This window comes from Tachysurus fulvidraco, chromosome 10 (assembly GCF_022655615.1).
Source record: "Tachysurus fulvidraco isolate hzauxx_2018 chromosome 10, HZAU_PFXX_2.0, whole genome shotgun sequence".
Taxonomy (NCBI): Eukaryota; Metazoa; Chordata; class Actinopteri; order Siluriformes; family Bagridae; genus Tachysurus; species Tachysurus fulvidraco.
This window is the reverse complement of record NC_062527.1, coordinates 862377-886421: the sequence shown is the minus strand read 5'-3', so window position 1 is coordinate 886421 and position 24045 is coordinate 862377. Positions and strand designations below refer to the sequence as shown.

Here is a 24045-nt window from a genome sequence, read left to right as displayed (position 1 = left end):
TAAGAAGACTTTAAGTTTAACACTACACAAGTGTTTATCGTTTGTGTTCTGTTCACTACTTAACGATGGCTGCACTGTACGGCTGAGACAGAATATACGTGAAGTAAACAGCCATGAAAACATTGGCTTGAGGAACAGAAAAGATTTAAACAAACTACTTTAATGTCAGGGGATGTTTTTACCAGCAGGTGTATTCCATCTGGTATTTAAAACTATTTTAAATATGTAATTAAAATATGTAAACTCTTCAATTTCATTTGAGCAAAATATGATAAAAAATATTATTATTATTATTATTATTATTATTATTATTGTTGTTGTTGTTGTTATTGTACCTATAATAATAATAATAATAATAATAATAATAATAATAATAATAATAATAATAAAAATTATAATAATAATAATAATAACAATATTATTATTAATACTACTACTACTAATAATAATAATTTCCTATTTTAAAATGTAAACACAAGCTCTTTATATTATATATAATAAAATATAATATACAATTATATTATATTACATTATATATTACATAATGAGGTTTAATTAATTGACCGATTAATTAATTAATCAATTAATTAAGTAATTAATCAATCTTTTATTCTAACAGTGTCAGTAAGACTGAAATAAAGCCTGCACTTGTGTTTTTATGCACCATTATTATTTTCTGCCCTTGCACTTGAGATAAGGGTTTGGGAAGCTTAATAAGGTCCGAGCTGAGTGACGCAATCACGTCATTACGTAAGGGGTGGCGCGCACGCACGCACGCACGCACGCACACAGAGCAGAAAGTCGCACTGTAGAAAGTGTGTCATTAGTGAAGCGAGCGTTAGGACGCGCGGCTACAGGAGCGTTTGTGCTCTGAGCGCCGACCGGGAATAAGGTGTAGAAATGACTAGAAATGACTAGAAATGACTAGAAATGGAGCTGTTTGGGCGGAACAGATGTCAGCAGCGGCTGAGTTTGTGTTGGGTTTTGTTTCTTCCAGGTAACACTAATGTTCTTTAACTGGGTTTAATGGTTCAGCTCTGATAAATAATCTGTATTTATTCTCATCTAAATCTGTATTAATATCAAGATTTCAGTCTTAATTTCAGTAATTAATTCTCAATTAATCTTTCATTTATTTTTATATGTATATTGAAATGTTTACACACAAGTCTTATTATTATTATTATTATTATTATTATTATTATTATTATTATTATTATTATTATTATTATAGTTTTTTATTAATAATAATAATAATAATAATTTTATAGTTACTTTCATTATTATTGTTGTTGCTGTTATTGTTATTATTGTTTTTGTTATTGTTATTATTGTTAGTTTTTTATTTTTCTTCTTTTTATTATTATTATTATTATTATTATTATTATTATTATTATTATGCTTTGCACTTACTGGTTTTAGTATCTTCTCGAGCATTTTGTAACCCTTTTTCATATCTCCTGAGTGTTTTCTCATCCTCCTGTCCTCTGTCTCAGTTGTTTTCTGTTTCAGTGAGTTGTCTTTTGTAACTGAACCCAATGACAAGAGGGCAGCTCAGGACGATCAGGTAGTGATGGACTGTTTGGCACAAGGAGAACCACCCGTCGACGTCCGGTGGTTGAAAGACGGGGCCGGAGTTCTAGAGAGCGATCGTATTCGTTTCTTACCTAACGGATCTCTGTATATGTCATCTGTAAGCAGAGGAATAGAACAATCAGACGAAGGCTTGTATCAGTGCCTCGCTCGCAACAAATATGGAGCCATCCTAAGCCAAAAAGCTCACCTTACAATCTCAAGTGAGTACGGGACAGAAGTTTTAAGTGCACTCATGCATCGACACGTACTTATTTACAGAGGTGTGTGTGTGTGTGTGTGTGTGTGTGTGTGTGTGTGTGTGTGTGTGTGTGTGTGTGTGTGTGTGTGTGTGTCACTGTATTCACAGACTACAAGTTGCCTTATCTAGGACATACAATTTACATTTAGAGCTCTAGTGAATATATTTGCCTTTTCTCTTCAGACAGGTTTGTTTAGTTAACTTTATTGAGTAACTTTTTAAGGGCTGTAACATTTTATGTAATCAGTTAAAAGGGTCCTTAAACTCAGGCAGACAGTCAATCAGGGGCATCATAAAGAGTTTAGGGTACTTGAGAAAGAAAGAGAAACAGAATTAAAAATTTTTAAAAGTTTTTTTGCTTTCCACACACACACACACACACACACACACACACTTTCCTACCCTGTAGCTGCACAGATTTGCATGCAGTCATATTCGTTTGTTCGTCTGGTCAGTGCCTCCTCACATGCTGTTGTTTTCTGGTTGGCTACACACAGGAATCTCTAAAAGCCCATTCTCTCTGGCCTTCTTTGTCCTTCTGGCCATCCCCGTCTCCAAAAAAAGCAAAAGCGCAGCACTAAGGACACAAACCTGTGGACAGAGGGCAGCTGTGCCTATTCAGTTGGGCCAGTGATGACGTCGTCAAACAGACAGACCGGGTCTCTTAACGGTTGAGAAAGTTGCACATAAACAAAACTTTAGCATTTAATATCGCATCAAAGATATTAGATATTCCATGTAAGATTGTGTTATTTATATATATATATATATATATATACTTTTAATTAAGGTACATATGACTATGGTATTTATTATTTGACGGCTTATAATACGTGACTCACATACTAGATGAAGGGTCTCAAACGTTCTGTCATTTCTTACTTGGTAACAAATCACAATATCCCCAGAATCTGAAGGGTTAAAAACTTTGTGCAGCCAAGGCCAGCTCGTGGTGGGGCAGTTTTTTGGGGGATGGGGCAGGCTATTGGTTTTATTCACAGTGTGAAGGCCCATGGGAGAGGCTTAAAGGTCAGGAAGGTTGTGGGACTGGCTTTGTCCCTTTTCAGGGTGATAGTCAATGCCCTGGCCTGCTGCCTGGATCTAACCTGATTGATGCTTTGGTGCTCCTCAGAAACTCTGGCTCAGTCAGTTAGCTTACTTTGTTACTCCACCAGGCTTTTAAATCAGTCTTATAGTCAGATAAGAAATGTAATGTTCAAGCTTTTGGTTTTAATCGAGTTTTTCCACACAGTGTTTTGGGTTCTATTTATTTTCAGGAAAATGTCTGGTGTCTCATGTCATTTTTATCCTAACTCCCCTAAGTCAGCTCTAACTACACCCACTAACACCCTATAGATCGTTTAATTACCTGTTAAGATCGAAAAACAGCAAAAAGTCGACCATGTGGTATTCCTTTCACTTCATTCCTTTAACCGTGGGAGCAAAAATAAACTCTGTGTAACCGCAGAAGAGCAAAAGTCTTATACGATAAACCGTTATTCACCTCTTCGTAATATTTGCAAGCTAATAATCTTATAAACGTATCAAGTGTTCACAATTTTGCGTAAAATTACCATAGTGCGTGGGGTTTCGGTGTGCGGTCGGTTAGGGGGTCTCTCGGTGGTCCAGCTGAAACTGAGCGGACAGACCGGCTCAGATGACCTCTGACCTTTGATAGGAAACCTTTGTGCTGTTTGACCTAGGCATTGATCCTCACTTTATGGCCTAACTGACCTCACAGGACTGGCCAGCTAGACACACACACACACACACACACACACACACACACACACACACACACACACACACACACTTATACATGCACAGAAGCCTGCTTGAGGAGTGGTGATTAAAATTGGGGACCTCCGCCTATTACATAAAGCGTCTCTTTGAAATTGGTGGGATTTTCATTCATTCAGGTTTATCGGTTCCGCACATTTTGTAGGGTTCGTGTTAACTTTGAACTTCCTTAAATCGGAATCAAACAAAATGCAACGCAAGACACCTTACACTGTGACGCTTATCCAAAATTAAAGACGTAGCTGAAGGTTTTTGTAACATCTATAGTTTTTGCTGATGAGACGCGCCGCAGCCCTTAACTCACTGAAACTGGCACCAAAGCAAAAGCTAGTCGGTTTCTTAAGTGAGATTGGCACATATGGAGTGGAGCAGCGAGTCATTCCGATCTTCCTTAGCTATAAGTAAGCGGCACGTGTAAACAAAGGCTGTTTATAATTCCCTCTCGTCCTTCGACATGATTTACGAGGACAGATTTTTACATCCGGAGATGAACGTTCATTGATTTCCTTTAACATCCTTTACTGGGGTAAGAGAGGGGAAGAGAGAGTAAGGGGAGAGGTGGTAGTGGGGTGATGGTGATGGTGTTGGGGTGAGTTGAGGGAGTGGTGTTGGTGAGAAAAAAGAAAACGATGGCAAAGTCGGAATTGCAAATTGATTTCTAGTGCTGTCTGATTCTCATTAAAGATCAAAGGTTATTCATCCTGATAGGCAACGACTGTAGAGATAATAATAATAACCAATAAATCTGTTTTTATATTATTATTATTATTATTATTATTATTATTATTATTCATTCATTCATTTTCTACCGCTTATCCGAACTTCTCGGGTCACGGGGAGCCTCAGGTGTCATCGGGCATCGAGGCAGGATACACCCTGGACGGAGTGCCAACCCATCGCAGGGCACACACACACTCTCATTCACTCACACACTCACACACTACGGACAATTTTCCAGAGATGCCAATCAACCTACCATGCATGTCTTTGGACCGGGGGAGGAAACCGGAGTACCCGGAGGAAACCCCCGAGGCACGGGGAGAACATGCAAACTCCACACACACAAGGCGGAGGTGGGAATCGAACCCCCGACCCTGGAGGTGTGAGGCGAACGTGCTAACCACTAAGCCATCGTGCACCCCATTATTATTTATTTATTTATTTATTTATTTATTTATTTATTTATTTATATCATTAGACTTGAGTTTGAATTCAGATATATTACTGGTTTACACAATATGTCACTATTTATGTCAATTCTTCTCTCAGGCCACATAATGGTGCATAAATATTGCTTTAGGTAATGAGATCCTGCTCTGGTTTGTAAGTATCGACTCTCTCGACCGATAGGACGATTAATTTCCGTCAATATTCTGAGTGAATTGACTCGGAGTGAAAAGGGCGATTATTGATTATTAATCATCGCTGAATGGCCATAATTCACTGGCATTGGTGCATTGATCAGAGAGGTCGCTGTATTGAGTACCGCTTTCATTTCAGGCTTGTATGCTTTCATTTACTTATGTAAAAGTTTGCGTCTTTTTTTTATGTTTTATGTCTTTCTTTATAGCCATGAATACTGAATACTAAGCCAATGGGTTGCTAAGTAAAAGGATCATAATTAATTAATTATTAATTAAACTTGACATCATGTGGCAACAAATAATGTCACAACACTGTTGACCTAGTTTGTGTGCGTCTGTGTGTGTCTTTGTGTGCATTTGTGTCTGCGTGTGCGTGTGTCTGTGTGTGCGTGTGTGTGTGCTCTTGTTTGTGTGACTGTGTGTGTACGTGTTTGTGTGTCTGTGTGCGCGTGTTTGTGTGACTGTGTGTCTGTGTGCGCGTGTTTGTGTGACTGTGTGTCTGTGTGCGCGTGTTTGTGTGACTGTGTGTCTGTGTGTGTGCACGTGTGTGTGTTTGTTTTATGAATGGATCATGAAGCTCTGAAACAGCAGTTGTCTGTGTTTGTTTGACTGTGTGTGTCTCTGTGTGTGTGTGTGTTTCTGTGTGTTTCTGTGTGTGTGTCTCTGTGTGTGTGTGTGTGTGTGTGTGTGTGTGTGTGTGTGTGTTATGAATAGATCATGAAGCTCTGAAACAGCAGTTCTTTTTTCCTTTCAGGTATCCCATCCTTTGTGACTCCGCCCTCTCCTGTGGTAGTTAATCAGGGTTCTGTTGCCAGGTTTGTCTGCAGTGTCAATGCCGATCCACCGGCGACAATCACATGGGAGGTGAACCAAAAACGTCTGCCTCTGGACACAGAGAGGTACAAAGCCTTCCAGTCAGTTCTGCAATTGTTGTGTGAAGTATAATATAGAACATTTTTCATCCAGTTCTTATTGGATTACACAATCAGCCCGGTGTGTGATGTGATGGTGACATGGTGACATGGTGACAGCTGAGATACAGAATAAATGTCATTTTGTTGTTGTGTCTCTAGAATTGCCGTGTTGCCAAATGGAGTTTTGCAGATCCATGAGGTTAAAATGGAGGATGTTGGGCTTTACCGCTGTGTCGCCTCCAACACTGCAAGTCAGCTAAGAAGCAGAGAGGCTCTGCTTTCTGTCAACCCAGGTGTGTGTGTGTCTGTGTGTCTGTCTGTGTGTGTCTGTCTGTGTGTGTCTGTCTGTGTGTGTCTGTCTGTCTGTGTGTCTGTCTGTCTGTGTGTCTGTCTGTCTGTGTGTGTCTGTCTGTCTGTGTGTGTGTCTGTCTGTGTGTGTGTGTCTGTCTGTCTGTCTGTCTGTCTGTGTGTCTGTCTGTCTGTCTGTCTGTCTGTGTGTGTGTGTCTGTCTGTCTGTCTGTGTGTGTGTGTCTGTCTGTCTGTCTGTGTGTGTGTGTCTGTCTGTCTGTCTGTGTCTGTCTGTCTGTGTGTGTCTGTCTGTCTGTCTGTCTGTGTGTGTCTGTCTGTCTGTCTGTCTGTGTGTGTCTGTCTGTCTGTGTGTGTCTGTCTGTCTGTCTGTGTGTGTCTGTCTGTCTGTGTGTGTGTGTGTCTGTCTGTGTGTCTGTCAGTGTGTCTGTGTGTCTGTCTGTCTGTCTGTCTGTGTGTGTGTGTGTCTGTCTGTCTGTGTGTGTCTGTCTGTCTGTCTGTCTGTCTGTGTGTGTCTGTGTGTCTGTCTGTCTGTGTGTCTGTCTGTCTGTGTGTCTGTCTGTCTGTGTGTGTCTGTCTGTCTGTGTGTCTGTCTGTCTGTGTGTCTGTCTGTCTGTCTGTCTGTCTGTGTGTGTCTGTCTGTCTGTCTGTCTGTCTGTCTGTGTGTCTGTCTGTGTGTCTGTCTGTCTGTCTGTCTGTCTGTCTGTCTGTGTGTGTGTGTGTCTGTGTCTGTGTGTGCGTCTGAATGCGTGTGTGTCTGTGTGTGTGTCTGAATGCGTGTGTGTCTGTGTGTGTGTCTGAATGCATGTGTGTCTGTGTGTGTGTCTGAATGTGTGTGTGTAGCAACTACAGCCAAGGCATAATATATGAAGGATAGACAAAATATACAGAGTGTAAAGTATATAAAGAAATTCTCCTGCCATTAAAACCAACACATTCTCTTTTAGTGTCTGGACCCAGACCACTCATGAAGCCCCAGATCATTGCAGGACCCCAGAACATCAGCGCCAGTCTGCACCAGACTGCTGTTCTCGAATGTGTAGCGGAGGGCAACCCTCGCCCCCTGGTGTCTTGGAGCAGGGCAGACTCTAAGCCCATAGATGTGTTTGGGGTTAAAGTGATGGGAAATGGGAATCTGGTCATTTCTAACGTAAAAGCCCATCACAGTGGAGTTTACGTGTGTAGAGCAACAACACCACGCACACGTAACTACACCACTGCTGCTGCAAACCTAACTGTGCTTGGTGAGGAAATTGTCTTCGCTAACGTGACATCTATTGTTCATTTGTATGTTGGCTTTTTGTGCAACAGGCCAGACACTTAAGTTTGTCTCACTCTGAGTCTGAATGTCATTTCACAGTGCCTCCATCGATGGTAGAGAAGCCCGAGAGTCAGACACGGCCCAGGGCCGGCACAGCTCGCTTTAGCTGCCAGGCAGAGGGAATGCCAGCTCCCCGCATCAAGTGGCTGAAAAACGGGGAAGCTGTCCAGTCCAACGGCAGGATTAAAATGTACAACAGGTACGTCAAAATTGTGGACTTCCTGACCATATGAAAGGCTAGAAAATAAGTACTTGTGTCATAATCGTTAATTATAAGACACGAGATATAACTACTACGTACTAAGGACTAGTTTAATCTCATACATCAGTGCATCTTGCTGTATGGACCCAATGCCTCTTGCAGATGAAGGTCAGATTTGTATCCTTGACTTTTATGAGAAGAAGAAAAAATAATGACTTCAAATTTTTCATCCTTATATGTTTTTTAGTAAATTGGTGATAACCCAGATCATTCCCGAGGACGACGCTATCTACCAGTGCCAGGCTGAGAACTCCCAGGGCTCAGTTCTGTCCATGGCAAGGCTGATTGTGGTTATGTCAGAGGATCGTCCCGGCGCTCCCCGAAACGTTCATGCTGAAACCATCTCCAGCTCTGCCATCTTACTGGCCTGGGAGAGGCCTCAGTACAATGCAGATAAAATCATCGCCTACTCCGTGCACTACATGAAGGCAGAAGGTAAGACTTCGACCCCAAAACAAACCTGCCTCGACGTCCGATGACGCCTGAGATAGGCACTGGCTCCAACGGGCTTCCAAACCCGAAAAAAAAATAGAAATTAATGGTCAATCAATTAACCAAGTAAATAAATAGCTTGTTCAAATTTGATTCTATAAATAAGCGTCAGGTTCTACAGAAAGAAAGCCAACATCCAAAGACACGGCTATAAAGCGTTTATAAACATGTAATCTGTGTAACGACACTTTAAAGTTCAGCTGGATGGCAGTTAGGCGAGTTGGGTCAGCATTTATTAGACGAATCTTCATCCCAGATTTACTTTAACATCATGTCTAACATCGCTAACCATCAGCACCCAAAAACCTTCAAGTTATCAGAGACACATTCATGTAGATATCTCCTCTTAATACCTAGTGGTTTTACCGAAAATGTTGGCAAAACGCTCGTTCAGATGTCAGGTGAGACTATAGAGTCTTCATGTGATATGCAGTGTTAGCCATCTGTTGTTTATACCACGGTGAGGTCAGGGCAGGAGAAGGGGGCAGACCAGCAATTGTCCACTCTTAGGGTCTGAGCTCAAGTTACTCTTAAAGACACAGTTCGCCGCGTGCCGTCGTTTTGGGCATTACACAGGGATGTTGGCACTTTTAAAAAACAATGCTTTATCGAGTTTGCTTACAGAGAAAGTATCGCTGTTAAAGACTCTCCGGTACACTCAATAAAATGTGGATAAAATTTTGTTGTCTTTTGAGATGGGTTGGAATAGATGGCAGTAATTAACGTGTCCGTGTAGCTCTTGATCTGTTGACCACAAGTTTTTTGGTAGCCTGATGTATTTCCTCCAGAACGAATGTAGCTGGAGTTTTATTTTTAACTCCTGTTACTGATTAAAAATCACAGATAGAAAGATTCGATTGTTTATTTGTTTCCACAGGTCTGAATAACGAAGAGTACCAAGCAGTGATCGGAAATGACACGACTAGCCACATTGTGGACGATCTGGAGCCGGCGTGTAATTACACGTTTTATATAGTGGCTTACATGCCCGTGGGCGCCAGCCGTATGTCCGAGCAAGTGACCCGACCCACGCTGGAGGACGGTGAGTGTGGAGCAGTTTGCAGTCGGTGTAAAGTTATTGTGTTTTTATTGTCTAGATTTCAGGACATAACTTTTGATGGTGTCTTTGAGCAATGGGACAATCACAACTTTGCCTTTTCTTACACGTTCAGGTTAATTCATGAAGGTGTTCTAGGTAGAAGAATGAATTTTTGTTGTCATCCGATGTGACTATACAATTCAATTAAAAAAAAAGCATGTTGTGTTCTCACTGTATTTTTGGTCGCTTTTTATTTCATTTATTCTCGTTTATAAATAAGCTCATACTGATCAACATACTGTACTTCTCTGCTGCCCCAGTGCCCATCCGTACCCCTGAGTTAAGCCTTACCAGCCGAAGTCCTACTGATATTCTGGTGTCCTGGCAGCCTCTTCCTGCCAAGCTAAGTCGTGGACGTGTCGCTGCCTACCGCCTGTCCTTCCGCACTGCCGCTGATGAAAACGTGAGCTCAGTCCAGCTGCCTGGAAATGGTGAGAACTCCACACAGTACCTGCTTCAGGACCTTCTGCCTGACACCATCTACCTGCTGCGTATCGAGGTGTCCACGCGTGTGGGCTGGAGCCAGCCGTCGGCCTGGAGCTCTCACCGCACGCCCAAAACCTCCAAGGCCACAGGTGAGGGGACGTACGTTAGATAGCGCTTATTAACAACAAATGTTTTTTTTTTACAGATATACAAGCAACATGAAACTTTCTTTCATTTATATAGAAAAGTCAAAAAAAAATAAATCAGACCTACATCTGTCCTTACCGACACGACCACAAAGGTGACGTACGGTACTGAATCGAGGTTTAAGACACCTGAAGGAAAAATCTATAAAATAAAGATGCTTTCGATAATAAGAAAAAACTAACATTTCTAAACCAGGAATACCGACCAAATAAATAAATAAATAAATAAATAAATAAATAAATAAATAAATAGGTGTGAAAAAAAACTTTATTTATTTTATCTAAAGGTTTATTGTAGGTTTATTGTTGCACTTTTTTTTTTGTTCGTTTTTTTTTTTTTTAAAGAAACTGGATGATAGGTTTATCCCAAACTCTTGAACTTGCAAAGTCTATGATATATTAGTAAAATAAGTGTCTCGTGTTTCCAAAAAGTCTAAAATTTCTTATTTTAGCATTAAAAGCTTTGTTTTATTATGCTGAAGTAACTTGAGCATGATAGATATTTGCTAATCGACAGTGTAAAAGCGTTAAGTTTGTTGCACAGTGACCTCTGACCTGGTCTGCCAGTGAGGAGCCATCTCAGTCATGGGGCATAAAGGAAAATGCCCCAGGCTGTGCATGGTCTTGGAGGAGAATAGGGCTGTTTCAGAAGTAGGGAAGACGAGTGGCGTAAAAGACCTGACTGCATCTATTTATCTCCATATTCAGCTAATCAGAAGCCGGTGTAGGACTCGGTGATGGTCTGTGGTGTAGGTTGAACTATACAAGTGGTCATGTTCACTTCTAGGTAGGTTAAGAGACTTTGAATTCGAGCGACGTGGCGTCACGCTATAACTTGCTAATGTTTAATGAAGCGAAGTCCGACGGATCCGATGCTCTATGAAGGTTTGAGACCCGTTTCTCTCAGCACATTCGATGCAGCTGGTCACTTAGGAATAAAGCTCTTTATTTCTTCCTTTTACCATTTGGGAGAAGAAAGAAGTCATGTACTAAACATTCATTATGTTTAATCTGAAAGGGTTGGAACGAGAACTGGACCGGGTGATGTTTAATTAAAACTGTTCAGTCGAGTTTTTTTTTTTTTTGTCTTTAACATAGTTTTTTACGTTTGTCTTTAACTTCTACTGCGATCGATCCACACTTTGTCAGGCTTTACGAGCAGCCATGGAGTATAAGTTGACATTGTAACCAAGCCAGCTGAATGTCAGAGATGTTCTACACCACTGGTCCCCAACCTTTTTTTCGCCGCGGACCGGTCAATGTTTGATCATGTTACCGTGGCCCGCTGGGGGGTGGGTGGTGGTGGCTATACAATTAAATTAAAATGAATAATTTTAATGTAATTGTATTTAAACATGCCTTTTAACTCACTACAACACTAAACCAATAAGAACCCTGAGCTTGTTTCTTTACAACGAGACGGTTCCATCTGGGGTAACAGGAGACAATGACACCCGAAGTGTGTCGCTTATGTCCAGTTTATTCCGTTGTTTTGTTTCGGTTGCCGTCACTGCAGAAATCCCCGCTTCACACAGATAGCATGTCGGAAATGGCGATAGGGATGTAAGTGCTGTGGTGACAATCTCAGGGTATTCCGCCATGACTTTAATCCAGAACACCGGCAGAGTTTCTAACTTTCTAACGACGTCTGTTTCGTGCTCATTTTTGCTAATCTGTGGGTTAAATTTGAGCAAACACAATATACACGTACACCAAGCACTGTTAAACATGACAAAGTACCGGTGAACAGAGAGAAGAGCGATACACACCTTCTCTCTCCACCAAAGCTACAACACCACTGCCGCTCGCAGCCGCTCGGCTCCAGACGTCACCTAAACCCGGCCCGATATCATGATATTTTGCGTGTGCGCGGTATCGGTGCGGCTTTAGGTGACGTCTCTCAGCTCCCGGTTAACCTCTCGTCCATGGAAAGTCGCACAAACCCGAGAGAAATACACCACAGTAAATAAAATGGGAATAATTTAATGTTCCTTGGGCGGCCCTGGGGCTGGGGACCACTGATCTACATGATTTGTAGAGCTATGTCAATATATTTGGTTCTCGTCGGCCGTATAACGCACATAACCGGGTTGAATAAAAGGTGCGTGGTATTTTTCAGATACAGTGGTTTCTAATTAATAGTGTACTGTAATGTTATATACGGTAATGACGTGCTCCTTAATTGTTGTTGCACTCATAACTATGTTGACCTTTCTTTTCCTGTTTGTATCTACAGTACCCTCTGCCCCTTATCTGGAGTTGGAGCCCTTTAACTGCACTTCAGTTTCTGTACGCTGGCATCCTGCACCCGGTGATGCCGTCATCCAGGGTTACAAACTCTCCTGGCATCCCGATGGCCAATCAGAAAGCTCGACCGTTCGGCTCCGCACTCAGGACTACCAACATACGATTGCAGCACTCGGTGAGTGTTTCAGGATTTTACCATTATATCGTTTTGACCAATAGATGGGATTCATCAGTACAGGTGCTCTTGTCATTCTGTACATAAATATGTCAATTATATGTCACTAATTGTACAGTTCTGTGTTGATGTGACAATGTTAATGAAATACGTACAGTATATAATTATAGTGAAGTATAATTATAGCACTTTACATATTTTTTTTGTGGTGTTAAGAAAGCATTGTCTGTTTTCCCCCTGATCGATACTTGCCATCGGGTCTGTTCTGCTTTATGCACACTCCATCGCTTTGTGTGTCACCAACCCCCTCTTAGTGTCAAAGGTTACAACCCAGATGTGTCTTCCCTCATTTTCCCATCCGTATCCCTTGCCTTATCGTGGCTGCCTATTGTTCGAGGGTGCAGCAGAAGCCTGGGAGACCTTCCTCCCACTCCAGCTGGACACTAAGGCTCAAACAAAGGCCTGGGGAACGGGTCAGAGATGGACACACAAAGCACGGTGACAGGAACAGAAAGACGAGAGAAAAGCTTCAAGTTCAAGTGTCAAATCATGACCACTGCTTTGACCATCAGGAGAAATGAAGGAATTGCGATCACACAGAATAGATTCTTACCACCAAAAGAAAAATCTTGAATATGTCGAAAGCTATAAGATAATATAAATATAAAAGTATCAGAGGAAATGGCAAAGTTCTATCAAACTACATATCTCTAAAAGCCCAGTAGTTTGCCAGAACTTTGCTATTTCCTCTGATACTTTTAGATTTATATCTTGCTTAAAGCACGCTGTTCTTTGTAGCAATGCACTTTCTCAAACTCGATGTTCATGCCCGTGAACATGAAGTTTTATCTCAGGCTGACCTCTAGACCTAAGGGTCGTAAGTCCTGTGTCCCAGGACACGGGCCATCTCAGCAGCTGAAATGTGCTCACCATAGTGACCCGTGACCTCTCACGTATGTCCTGAAAGTCTCTCACACACCCATATTACACTCATTGAGAGAGACATATTTTTCCTCCTGCAACGTAAATGCCAAATTTACTAAATAAATTCGAATCTAATCAGTCTAATCCCTGCTTATTGTCATTTCAGAAAATGATCTCTGGTCACAGGCATATTTGTTCCAGTGAAGAATAAAATCATACCATTAGGCCGTCCTTAAAAATATTCTTGTTCGCCGTAACCTGACCGACCGTCAATTTAGGACCGACTCAGATTTATTTATTTTTTTTGCTTTAAGTCCGACCGACTCGCCGGTTGTAAATTTGCTTTAAGACTGACCAATTTTTTTTTTTTACTCTTCAAACAACTAATACAAAAGCAATAAAATAATATTAATTATATTTTAGTAAGTATTGTAAATATATAAATTGCTTACATACAGACGAAAGCTACGTTCTTTCTTTTAAATAAAAACCCGTGACATCATCTATGTTTACACTGTCGGTTACCGGATGTCACACTACGGCCTGTGCGTTCGCTTCGTCTCATTCTCTCTCGTTCACTGTCAGAGTCGACGGGTCGCGCTCGGTAATGATGGCTGCGGCTGCAGTAAACAAAATGTTCGCGGTCGTAAGGGTTCGGGCGCCATAATACATCTAAAAAATTCAATAAAACAGCTCGACACCGCTTTAACTAGTACGAAGTTCTGTAAAAACTGTCCAGCATCAAAATAAGGTTTGCGATGATGCGCCCGAAGGCACGGGTCGAAGACGTTCACGTTCGAGTGACGTCACGATATGCTAATTTGTTTAAAATCATACCTACATAATCACCATCACCAAAATTATACCTTTTTTTTTTTTTTACATTGAAACCTGAAACTAAAATATATATAGACCTACCTACTGACCCTTTTTTTTTTTTTTTTTACTGTTAGTGCAAACCAAAATATTTTTAAGGATGGCCTTATGCTGCATCTTGGTTGTAGCATTGTTTTGCATTGTATGCTAGCAATGACAAGAGCGGCGCTGAATGCTAGTTACTGTCACTGACTAATGACCTGTTGTGAGAAAGTGGACGTGAACAAAAGAGCCTGGTTGGTTAATGCGGAACCAACACAATGACCGTCAACTTAATATCCACCATTCATCTTGTTGGACTTAAAGCTTTTTTCTCTCAAGTCAGCGATATGGTAACTTTTATATCTAACCCTAACCCTAACACATCTTCATCTACAGTTAGGTACTGTAATGTTGCTTCCACAAAGTGTTGCTGGTATGAACCTGACCTCAGGTCTCATACTGTCTGTATGGTGAGAACATGACACATGTTCTTCTAACGGTTTCTCTCAGCATCCAAAAACAGAGTAGATCGATCGGTTAGGCCGAATTGCGCCGAGGTTGTGAGAGTTCTTGAGGTTCACGATGACCCTCGACAGGACAAAGTGGTTAACGAAGATAAATAAATATTGATGAAGATTCTCACTATGCTTTTTTTTTTTTTTTACACAGATCCAAGGAGAAAATATCACGTGAAGCTCCTAGCTTTCAGTGCTCACGGTGATGGCTATCAAGCACATCAGATTGTCAGCACCACCGGCTGTCCTTGTGAGTGGAACATAAGCGTTTGTCTCAGGAGTTTTCAGAATTTATTGTTGTAAAAGTTTAAAAAGGTTTAAACAGTGAATGTTTTTAATGACTTTGAAAAAAAAAAAGCAGCACACGTTCATCTTTTTACATTCTTCTTTTTTTTTAGCTTCTCCAAACAGGAGGTTGGCCACATTGCCTGCTCCGGACCACGTCCACGGTCAGACCAACAGCTCCTCGTCGGTCAGCCTCAGCTGGGGAAGACCTGCCTTCAGTTCTGGAAAATCAGTCAGCTATACTGTTCGCTATGGCCCTGTGGCTCCGTACAACGCTTCAGCTGTGCGCTATCTCCAAACGTAAGTCTGTCGGATGTCTTTATTTATTTAAACCAGGAGATAAGTTTTAATACAACGTCACGAATAAACATTTCATGTAGTTGCTTCTTATTTGTCCTAATGTGTAGGGTTAGGGTTAGGGTCTGTCGATAAACAACATTTCATCATCCAATTACTAAAAGCTGTTAATGGCGGTAATTAATTGCACTGATAGTAGCTATTAATCGTTTCTTCACTTCTTTGTTTAGGAATGAACAAACAGGAATGGTGGAGAGACTGATGTCTAATACACGGTACGAGTTTGCTGTACGTTTACACATGGACCACATGTCCAGTCCCTGGAGCTCTCCCGTATACCTGAGAACTCTTCTGGAAGGTGATTTAAATGGACTCACTAACTAACTAATATTCTTCAGCCATCACACACAATCATATCATATCTCATTTAACACACTTCCATTCTGGCACCTCCTGTATTTCAGCTCCATCGTCTCCTCCTCTGGGTGTGAGAGCCACTCTGATAGAAGAAGACACAGCATTGGTGTCTTGGAGGGAGCCAGAACAGCCCAACCTGACCGTGAGCCATTACACCATACTCTATGCCCCGCAGAGAGCATGGCTAGCAGGACACTGGCAGGTCCTACAGAGAGAAGGTACTACACAAGACCAAATGAAGGCCAGGCTACTAGATAAACTCTCAGTTTACACTGTAATGTTTTAGTGCATTGGGTGTCCAGAATTTTTCAACTGCAGCCAGATTAGATCACATTAAAATACCTGAGGCCAGTGTTGGGGGATGTGGTGCTGGACTACCATCTGGGATGTGGTAGCTCAGTGGTTATGGCGTTGGGCTACTGATCGAAAGGTCATGGGTTCAAACACCAGGTCCACCAAGCTGCCACTTGTCTGCTAAATGCCATAAATGTACCAGTCGGAAGGTCATGGGTTCAAACCCCAGGTCCACCAAGCTGCCACTGCTGGGCCCCTGAGCAAGGCCCTTAACCCTCAGTTGCTCAGTTGTAAGTCACTCTGGATAAGGGTGTCTGCTAAATGCCATAAATGTACCAGTCGGAAGGTTGTGAGTTCAATTACAAGTTCCACCAATCTTCCACAGCTGGGCCCCTGAGCAAGGCCCTTAACCCTCAGTTGCTCAGTTGTAAGTCACTCTGGATAAGGGTGTCTGCTAAATGCCATAAATGTAAATGTACCAGTCGGAAGGTTGTGAGTTCAATTCCACCGCTGGGCCCCTGAGCAAGGCCCTTAATCCTCAATTGCTCAGTTGTATAAAAATGAGATAATAAATTGAAGCCGCTCTGGATATGAGGGTGTCTGCTAAATGCTGTGCATGTAAATGTAAGTGTTGTGTTGTACAGGTATCGAATCATGTTGTACTTTGCAGGAAGCAATACTATGGCTCTGTTAGAGAAGCTGCAGCCTGGTAATGTTTACCTGGTGAAGATCTCAGCCTCAAACCAAGCAGGTGACGGCCCTTTCTCTGTCACCGTGGAACTTCCCGTGCTGAGGGGGAAAACTCACCCGGGCAAAAACCCTCGCCATACCTACAGCCAGACTAAAACTATAGGTAATGATGCATGTCAAAAAATGACTTATTTCTCACTGCGGTCTGGAATGATATCAGATGTACTGATGCGTATCTGTCGATTTTATTTTCCAGGTGGTGTTTATCATTTCGACGAGAAATCTATGACTGGGATCACGATCGGTGTGTGTATCGCTTTGGCCTGCATTATCACCTGCATCTTCATCCTCATCACTAAAAGCAAAACACGGTTTGTGTTTTTTATGTAGTGACAAATAACATCACATTGATCAATGATGCGGGGGGGCACGGTGGCTTAGTGGTTAGCACGTTCGCCTCACACCTCCAGGGTCGGGGGTTCGATTCCCGCCTCCGCCTCGTGTGTGTGGAGTTTGCATGTTCTCCCCGTGCCTCGGGGGTTTCCTCCGGGTACTCCGGTTTCCTCCCCCGGTCCAAAGACATGCATGGTAGGTTGATTGGCATCTCTGGAAAATTGTCCGTAGTGTGTGAGTGTGTGTGTGAGTGAATGAGAGTGTGTGTGTGTGCCCTGTGATGGGTTAGCACTCCGTCCAGGGTGTATCCTGCCTCGATGCCCGATGACGCCTGAGATAGGCACAGCCTGTGAAGTTCGGATAAGCGGTAGAAAATGAATGAATGAATGAATGATCATTGATGCTCGATGGTTGAAACAAGGTGCTGTAAAAGATCCAAACGTGCCGCACCTTTTTATGTGTTTTGTAGAAACTATAAAATATAGCCTTTTTAAAAATATATAAGACTCGCTGTGCGCACTTTCGTTTTCTCCCAGTAGAAATTCTTCCCCCTCGAAAATGAATGGACAAATGAGCGATGAGGTTATTCATAACATTGCGCCGCAAGCCAATCACCTGCAGCCGGAGAACGTGGAGGTTTTGGTACCGATGATGAGAAATCACTACGTCGACTCCAAGGTCAGAAGAACGATATTATTTTTACATAAAATTTTACAAGGTTTCTTTTAATCTAACGATGCGTGGATTAGTGAAAGTAGACGGTGTGTGAACGAATGAAATAAATGTGTATTTTCAGGGCGGAGCAGCTCTGATTATAAATCGTGACGGTCCCATCGTCGGTAGCACACAGGACTGTCGGGCGAAGAAGTGGAACATTTTCAGATGTGCAGAAAAACACACTCCGAAAAATATCCAGGTGAGAAAGAAAGTGATGGGTTAGGGCTAGGGTTATTCCAACGTTTTAACACAATTTCAAAACTTTAGACTAACCTTTAAACCTTAACATTTAATCTGGTGTATCGTATAAGGGTGAAACTATTATTTAAGATATTAGTGGACAAATATTGAGCTTCAGCATTAATACACCATAAATAACAGCTTCGTAACGAACACATGACTGATACATAACTGACCTTTTTGTAAATAACATGATAAACATAATATAATAATTAACTTTATATAATTACCAATATAATATAATAATTGACTATTTTGTTAAATAACTTGATAAACATGATGATGTAATAATTAACATCCAAAATGACAGCTTAATTAACATGTTGTGGTTGTTTAATGGCAAAATTCGGAAGTGATGCTGTAGGGCACAGTGTTGACCTACCAACGTTTATTAACATAGTGTACTTTAATCTTTGCTAATTTATCTGGTGTTTTTTTTTTAAGTCAAGGATGCAATAAACATTAGATTTTATTTCACATTTTGTTTCTGGTCTCTGCTTTGTTAATGTTTGCTAATGCGGTAAATTAAGTTAGTTTACATTCACTGTGTTAGGAAATGCCCTAATCCACATAGACGTACAGAAGTAAGATGAATTCAGCTCAAGGACCTCGCAGTGACATTTTACCACTGCTTTGGATTTGATCTCATGCTTTCTTCTGTAGCCCTTTCTGTTAAAGAACCCTTAATATTAAGGTTAAGGAATTTCGAACTATTCATCTGAAATTCAATCAAACTCTCACTGTACTGCAGGCGGTGGAGCGAGGGTGTTTCTACGAGGTGGGGAAGATGGTGTTGCAGTACGAGCAGGAGCACGGCGGCACATCTCTCCAGCCCTCCTCGTTACAGGTCTTCTATCGACCACTCGGGGAATCTGAGAGCTCTCAGAGCAGCGAGAACAGCGGAGAAACGGGAGATTCCGGAAACTTCTCCCAGGACGAGACCGAACCGAACGGCTCCGACGAACGCGGCGAAGAAGAAGAAAAAAGGAAAAACGTCTCGGAGAACGTCGGCGACGGATCGGACGTCGCTGTAAAAATCTGTCCACACGTTTCATCGTGAACCGACTTCGCTTTTACTTCCCTCACTTAATCCCAGCTGCCTTTCTCAAGCACACTACACAGCCAGCGATGAAACATCTCTGCACGCTCTCCATCTCAGGTTATGCCGCTCATCAGCAGAGTTCTCTTTATGTGCCAAGGAGTTTCTCTCAGACGTGCGACGACGACGACAGTCTCATCGATGCCTTGAAAACTTTCTCTGATCTGTTCACGAAGCCTCCAGACGACTTCACAGAGACTTCACAGAGCAGTGGATCTGATTATACCTAACAAATGTACTTCCTACTATCTTTGTCTTCTTCTGTTTGATCAGAAGGAAACATGCCTCACCAAATGATGAATGTTTTTTAGGCTCTAGAATCTTTCCATTATTTGTAAATCCTCTTTACTCTCTACCTACCTCAGTTTTTCCCCCCATACTCAACTCCTCTACTTACTGACTTGTAGTGTTATTTATTTTTATATACCTCGGGCTTTACGTCATTTTATCCGGAGCTGCTTCAGGGTCAATTCGCAGCGACGTCCTCGCGCGCGGACAGACTGCCACCGGAGCCGTAATACTTCGCTCCGGCTTGATATTTCTTCTCGTTATTTTATTTTCTATCGCTTGCTTTTCTCAGTACTACCTCGTAAACAGTTGTGTTGTGTGAATTATTAGTGAAAATAATTTGCCACGTCGATGAAGTTTTTATTAACGGATCATAAGTGTGGTCCCTTTGCTTTTTGGTACTTTTATTTAAGATTTGACAGCTTTAATATTTTGTCGTATTTCTTTCCGTCGCGATCGGTTCAGGGAATCGTTCGTATACGTTTGTTTTCCGTGGCGGGTTTTAGGTTCGGTGCGATTCGGTAGTACTTATTTTTTTATTTCGAATCTCTTGATTTCGGAGTGATGAGTAAAGAAATGACCAAAAAAAATAGACGCACGTGTTTTATGTGCATCAAACTTTGAAAGCTTTAAAACCCAATGGCCTTATGGTGCAGGGCCATTTCGCAATATATAAATATATAAAAGATCCAAAGAATGAATGAGTGATTTCAGGTAAGTTGTATAATGATACCAAAAAAATACTGTTACTGCCAAAGATATCTAATTCTATATTTCTGTATATGTATATGTAAGTGCCACAAAGAATACAATAGCCAAAAAGTTTTAGTTTTAGTGTTTATCTCTTATGACGCCTCTTTTTTTTTTTAAATAAATGATGACCTTACTTTTGTAGAATGTAGATGACCAGCAGTGGTGACAGATGCTATTATCCAAAGAGTTGTTTACTTCTTTCGATCGGGTTGGACACAAACAGGCCGGATAACATTGTGATTCTACCGTACGTCTTCCTCGTGACTTAAAGCCTGTCAGACTGTGTGATTTTCGGTAACGATCAATTGTTTAAACACCCCTCTACTCATGAGGGCAACTTTACAATGTTCACTGTACAGTAGCTTCATGAGGAGGCACCTGAGAAGCTCTTCCAGCACCTGGGAGAAGACATTTCAGCACGTGTCGGATTGCTTCATTTCTAAATATCCACACCTTTTAGATAAGAATATCGAGGTGCCAGGGGTGTTCAAACTTTTGACTGGTCCTGTCAGTATGTCGTATGTTAAATTCAGGATATGCGAGGTAACATTTGGTTTCATATGCTGGTGCGACGTTTAATCAAACCGTTTGGAGACGACCCTTTTGCGTGAAGTGCAACAAAATCACTTTTCTATGTTTTTACTAGACAAATAATCGATACCAAAGAGTGTTAAAGTCGCCCTAGCGTACTGAATAGCGATTAATACACTCATAAAAAACGCATCTTGTTTTGACTACTGCAACCATTTCCGTTAGAAAGTCCGTTTCAGGTAGCGCTTTGCTATATTTAGCATGCCATGTTTAAGATGGAAATCTGTCTGAATGTGATTATAATGCTGAATGGATCGATTCAACAGGAAACACAAGGGGTGCTCGAATGTCTCGCTTTATTTGGATTAGTATTTTATTATAGTTTATTTGTGTTGGCCGGTCCTGACAGACCTACAGATCGACAAGGACAGATCGCCTGCCCTTTATTCAGTAACTATATCATTTCTTCTGAAGCGTTATATCCATAAAATGCTAAAAAAAAAAAATGCAGTTTGTATTTTTTCTTCCTTTGTTCTAGATGCAAAGTATAATTTCTTTACTCGAACAGTTTAATCCGATTATGTCACCGGTTTTAAATGCAGTGTACAGAAAACTATCTTTGTTTTTGTGTTTGCTTTCCCCAAAGTGTTACCAGCACCAACAATAATAATATGCTGCTTTCCCATTTTTATACATGCCAAAGGTGGTCAGAACAATACAGTGCAGTTTAATAAATATAATTCTGAAACTTTCATGGGGTGTTTTGTATTTTGCTGCCTGTTTTGCTAGATAACGGATGGATGGATGGATGGATGGATGGATGGATGGATGGATGGATGGGTGGATGGGTGGATGGATGGATGGATGGATTAGTGGATGGATGGATGGATTGATTAGTGGATGGATGGATTGATTAGTGGATGGATGGGTTGATTAGTGGATGGATGGATGGATGGATGCATGCATTAGTGGATGGATGGATGGTTTAGTGGATGGATGGATGGATGGATGGATGGATGGATGGATGGATGGATGGATTGATTAGTGGATGGATTGATTAGTGGATGGATGGGTTGATTAGTGGATGGATGGATGGATGGATGGATGGATTAGTGGATGGTTTAGTGGATGGATGGATGGGTTAATTAGTGGATGGATGGATGGATGGATTGATTAGTGGATGCATAGATTGATAAGTGGATGGATGGATGGAATGATGGATGCATTAGTGGATGGATGGATTGATGGATGGATGGATTAGTGGATGGATTGATGGATTAGTGGATGGATGGGTGGATGGTTTAGTGGATGGATGGATGGATGGATGGATGCATGGATTGATGGATGGATGGATGGATTAGTGGATAGATGGATGGATTTTTTTAATGTTGGACCAAGATTTTTGATGAACAGTTTAGACAGTAAAAGCTCTTCTCTTGGAGATTTGTGCGAGAAGATAATACCCAACAATATGACTGATTTAAGGCCAGTTTTAGCAAGGTGAAGGCTGAAAGTCACCTAGTAGCCAGATGTTGGCATCCAATTGAATAACTGACCTCGGACCAACGTCAGTCTGCTTCCTGGGAAGGAAACAGTAATATGAAGCTACATATATTAATTATAGTTCATTTCTATTCCATGATAAAAACATAATGCTTTTCTCAAACGGATGTTCCACCAGCAGAGTACTTCGTTTACCACCATAAATGTTCAAAAAAAAAATCCATGCACAAAATCTAAAAATAGTATCAGTTATTGGATTCTAAAAAAAAAAACTTGTGGTTTTAAAAATATTTTTAGAAAATAATATTTCCCCTCAACTATTTACTGTATCATTCAAATATTGTCAGCTTGATTTGATGGAGCTGAACAACTCTTCTCTGTTACTAAGAGTATTTATTGTAAACTAAGTGTATTTGTAATGATGTTGAAAGTGACACATAAACCCAAAGTTAATATCCTTTACAGAATAATGGCTAATGTTTACATGGATCTTCCAACCACATTACTGGTAGATCTGAAACAAACAATTTGATGCCCATTTGACATAATAGGTAACATATGCATTATTTTTTTTAAGTGTTTGTGTATTGTGTCGTTTTCTTTCTTTCTTTTTTTTTTTGCACAAACCTTACAGGTCTGTAATCTAAACCTTGTTGCTGTACAGGCTCATATTTTTGACCACTAGGGGTCAGCATTGTGCATTTACATCCATTTGAGCTTCGTCTCTCCTTCACAGCGGCAGGCACTAAATTCCGGCAGGACAGTGTAACAGATATTGCGTCATCGGGGAGGCGTGGCCTATTTGATAATTTGCATAAGTCAACGATCATGAGCAGATTCTGAGGAAAGCCGTTTGCATAAATTGCTTCAGATAAAGTTACTTGTCTGAGACGTTGGGAGTTTTTTTTAAAAATTATATTCATACTGTTATAACTTTAGATAACCTTTCTGCAGTCTCGAGTGTTTCGTGACATTCATACTAATAAAATACCTGTCCTGATCTCAGGTGTTTCATGTCAAATTACATTAATAGTGTTATAACTTCAGATACCTGTCCTGATCATTCCATGTTCGCAATATACTATTCAGTTATGGTCCATTCATTCATTCATCTTCTACCGCTTATCCGAACTCGGGTCACGGGGAGCCTGTGCCTCAGGCGTCATCGGGCATCAAGGCAGGATACACCCTGGATGGAGTGCCAACCCATCACAGGGCACACACACACACACTACGGACAATTTTTCCAGAGATGCCAATTCAACCATACCATGCATGTCTTTGGACCGGGGGAGGAAACTGGAGTACCCAGAGGAAACCCCCGAGGCAGGGGGAGAACATGCGAACTCCACACACACAAGGCGGAGGCGGGAATCGAACCCCCAACCCTGGAGGTGTGAGGCGAACGTTCTAACCACTAAGCCACCGTGCCCCCTAGTTATGCTCCATTTCACTTCAATAAGCTTACAGACTTCACATCAATTCTATCATGAGTTCGATCACACAAGACACATCTGCAGTTTAACCTCAGATTTTATTCATCTTCATACTTCATCTTCAGATGACATCAGATTTTATTCATCTTCAAGCCCTTGCAATTATTCATAGTTTCATACTAAATTTAATTTACACAAAAAGAACATAAGATGTTTCATTATGTTTGAAGGACTGGTTGCTTCAGGGCTTACAGAATCCTTTTCTGAAACCATCACTTTTCTGAAGAGTTTAATGTCACACTACAGAGAAAGAGACAGATGAATCAGGAGCATAATAAAATGTTTGAGGATTAAATGTG

General features: G+C 41.3%; 1 protein-coding gene across 2 annotated transcripts; it reads left to right on the top strand.

Moving 5' to 3' along the window:
• Positions 1 to 789: 789 nt before the first annotated feature.
• Positions 790 to 21499, top strand: prtgb (protogenin homolog b (Gallus gallus)). 2 transcript variants are annotated; one of them, XM_047820164.1, is made up of 19 exons: positions 790 to 997; positions 1497 to 1796; positions 5753 to 5897; positions 6072 to 6205; positions 7166 to 7462; positions 7579 to 7738; positions 7989 to 8236; positions 9171 to 9335; positions 9653 to 9967; positions 12261 to 12446; positions 14898 to 14993; positions 15142 to 15328; positions 15556 to 15683; positions 15790 to 15960; positions 16707 to 16889; positions 16983 to 17097; positions 17659 to 17797; positions 17916 to 18035; positions 18828 to 21499. In XM_047820164.1, exons 1-19 carry the CDS (start codon positions 931 to 933, stop codon positions 19134 to 19136), a joined length of 3465 nt encoding a protein of 1154 aa, XP_047676120.1. In that variant the 5' UTR covers positions 790 to 930; the 3' UTR covers positions 19137 to 21499. The 2 variants fall into 2 exon arrangements, with proteins under 2 accessions (XP_047676120.1, XP_026996640.2); XM_027140839.2 differs by having other exon boundaries at positions 17656 to 17797.
• Positions 21500 to 24045: the final 2546 nt, after the last annotated feature.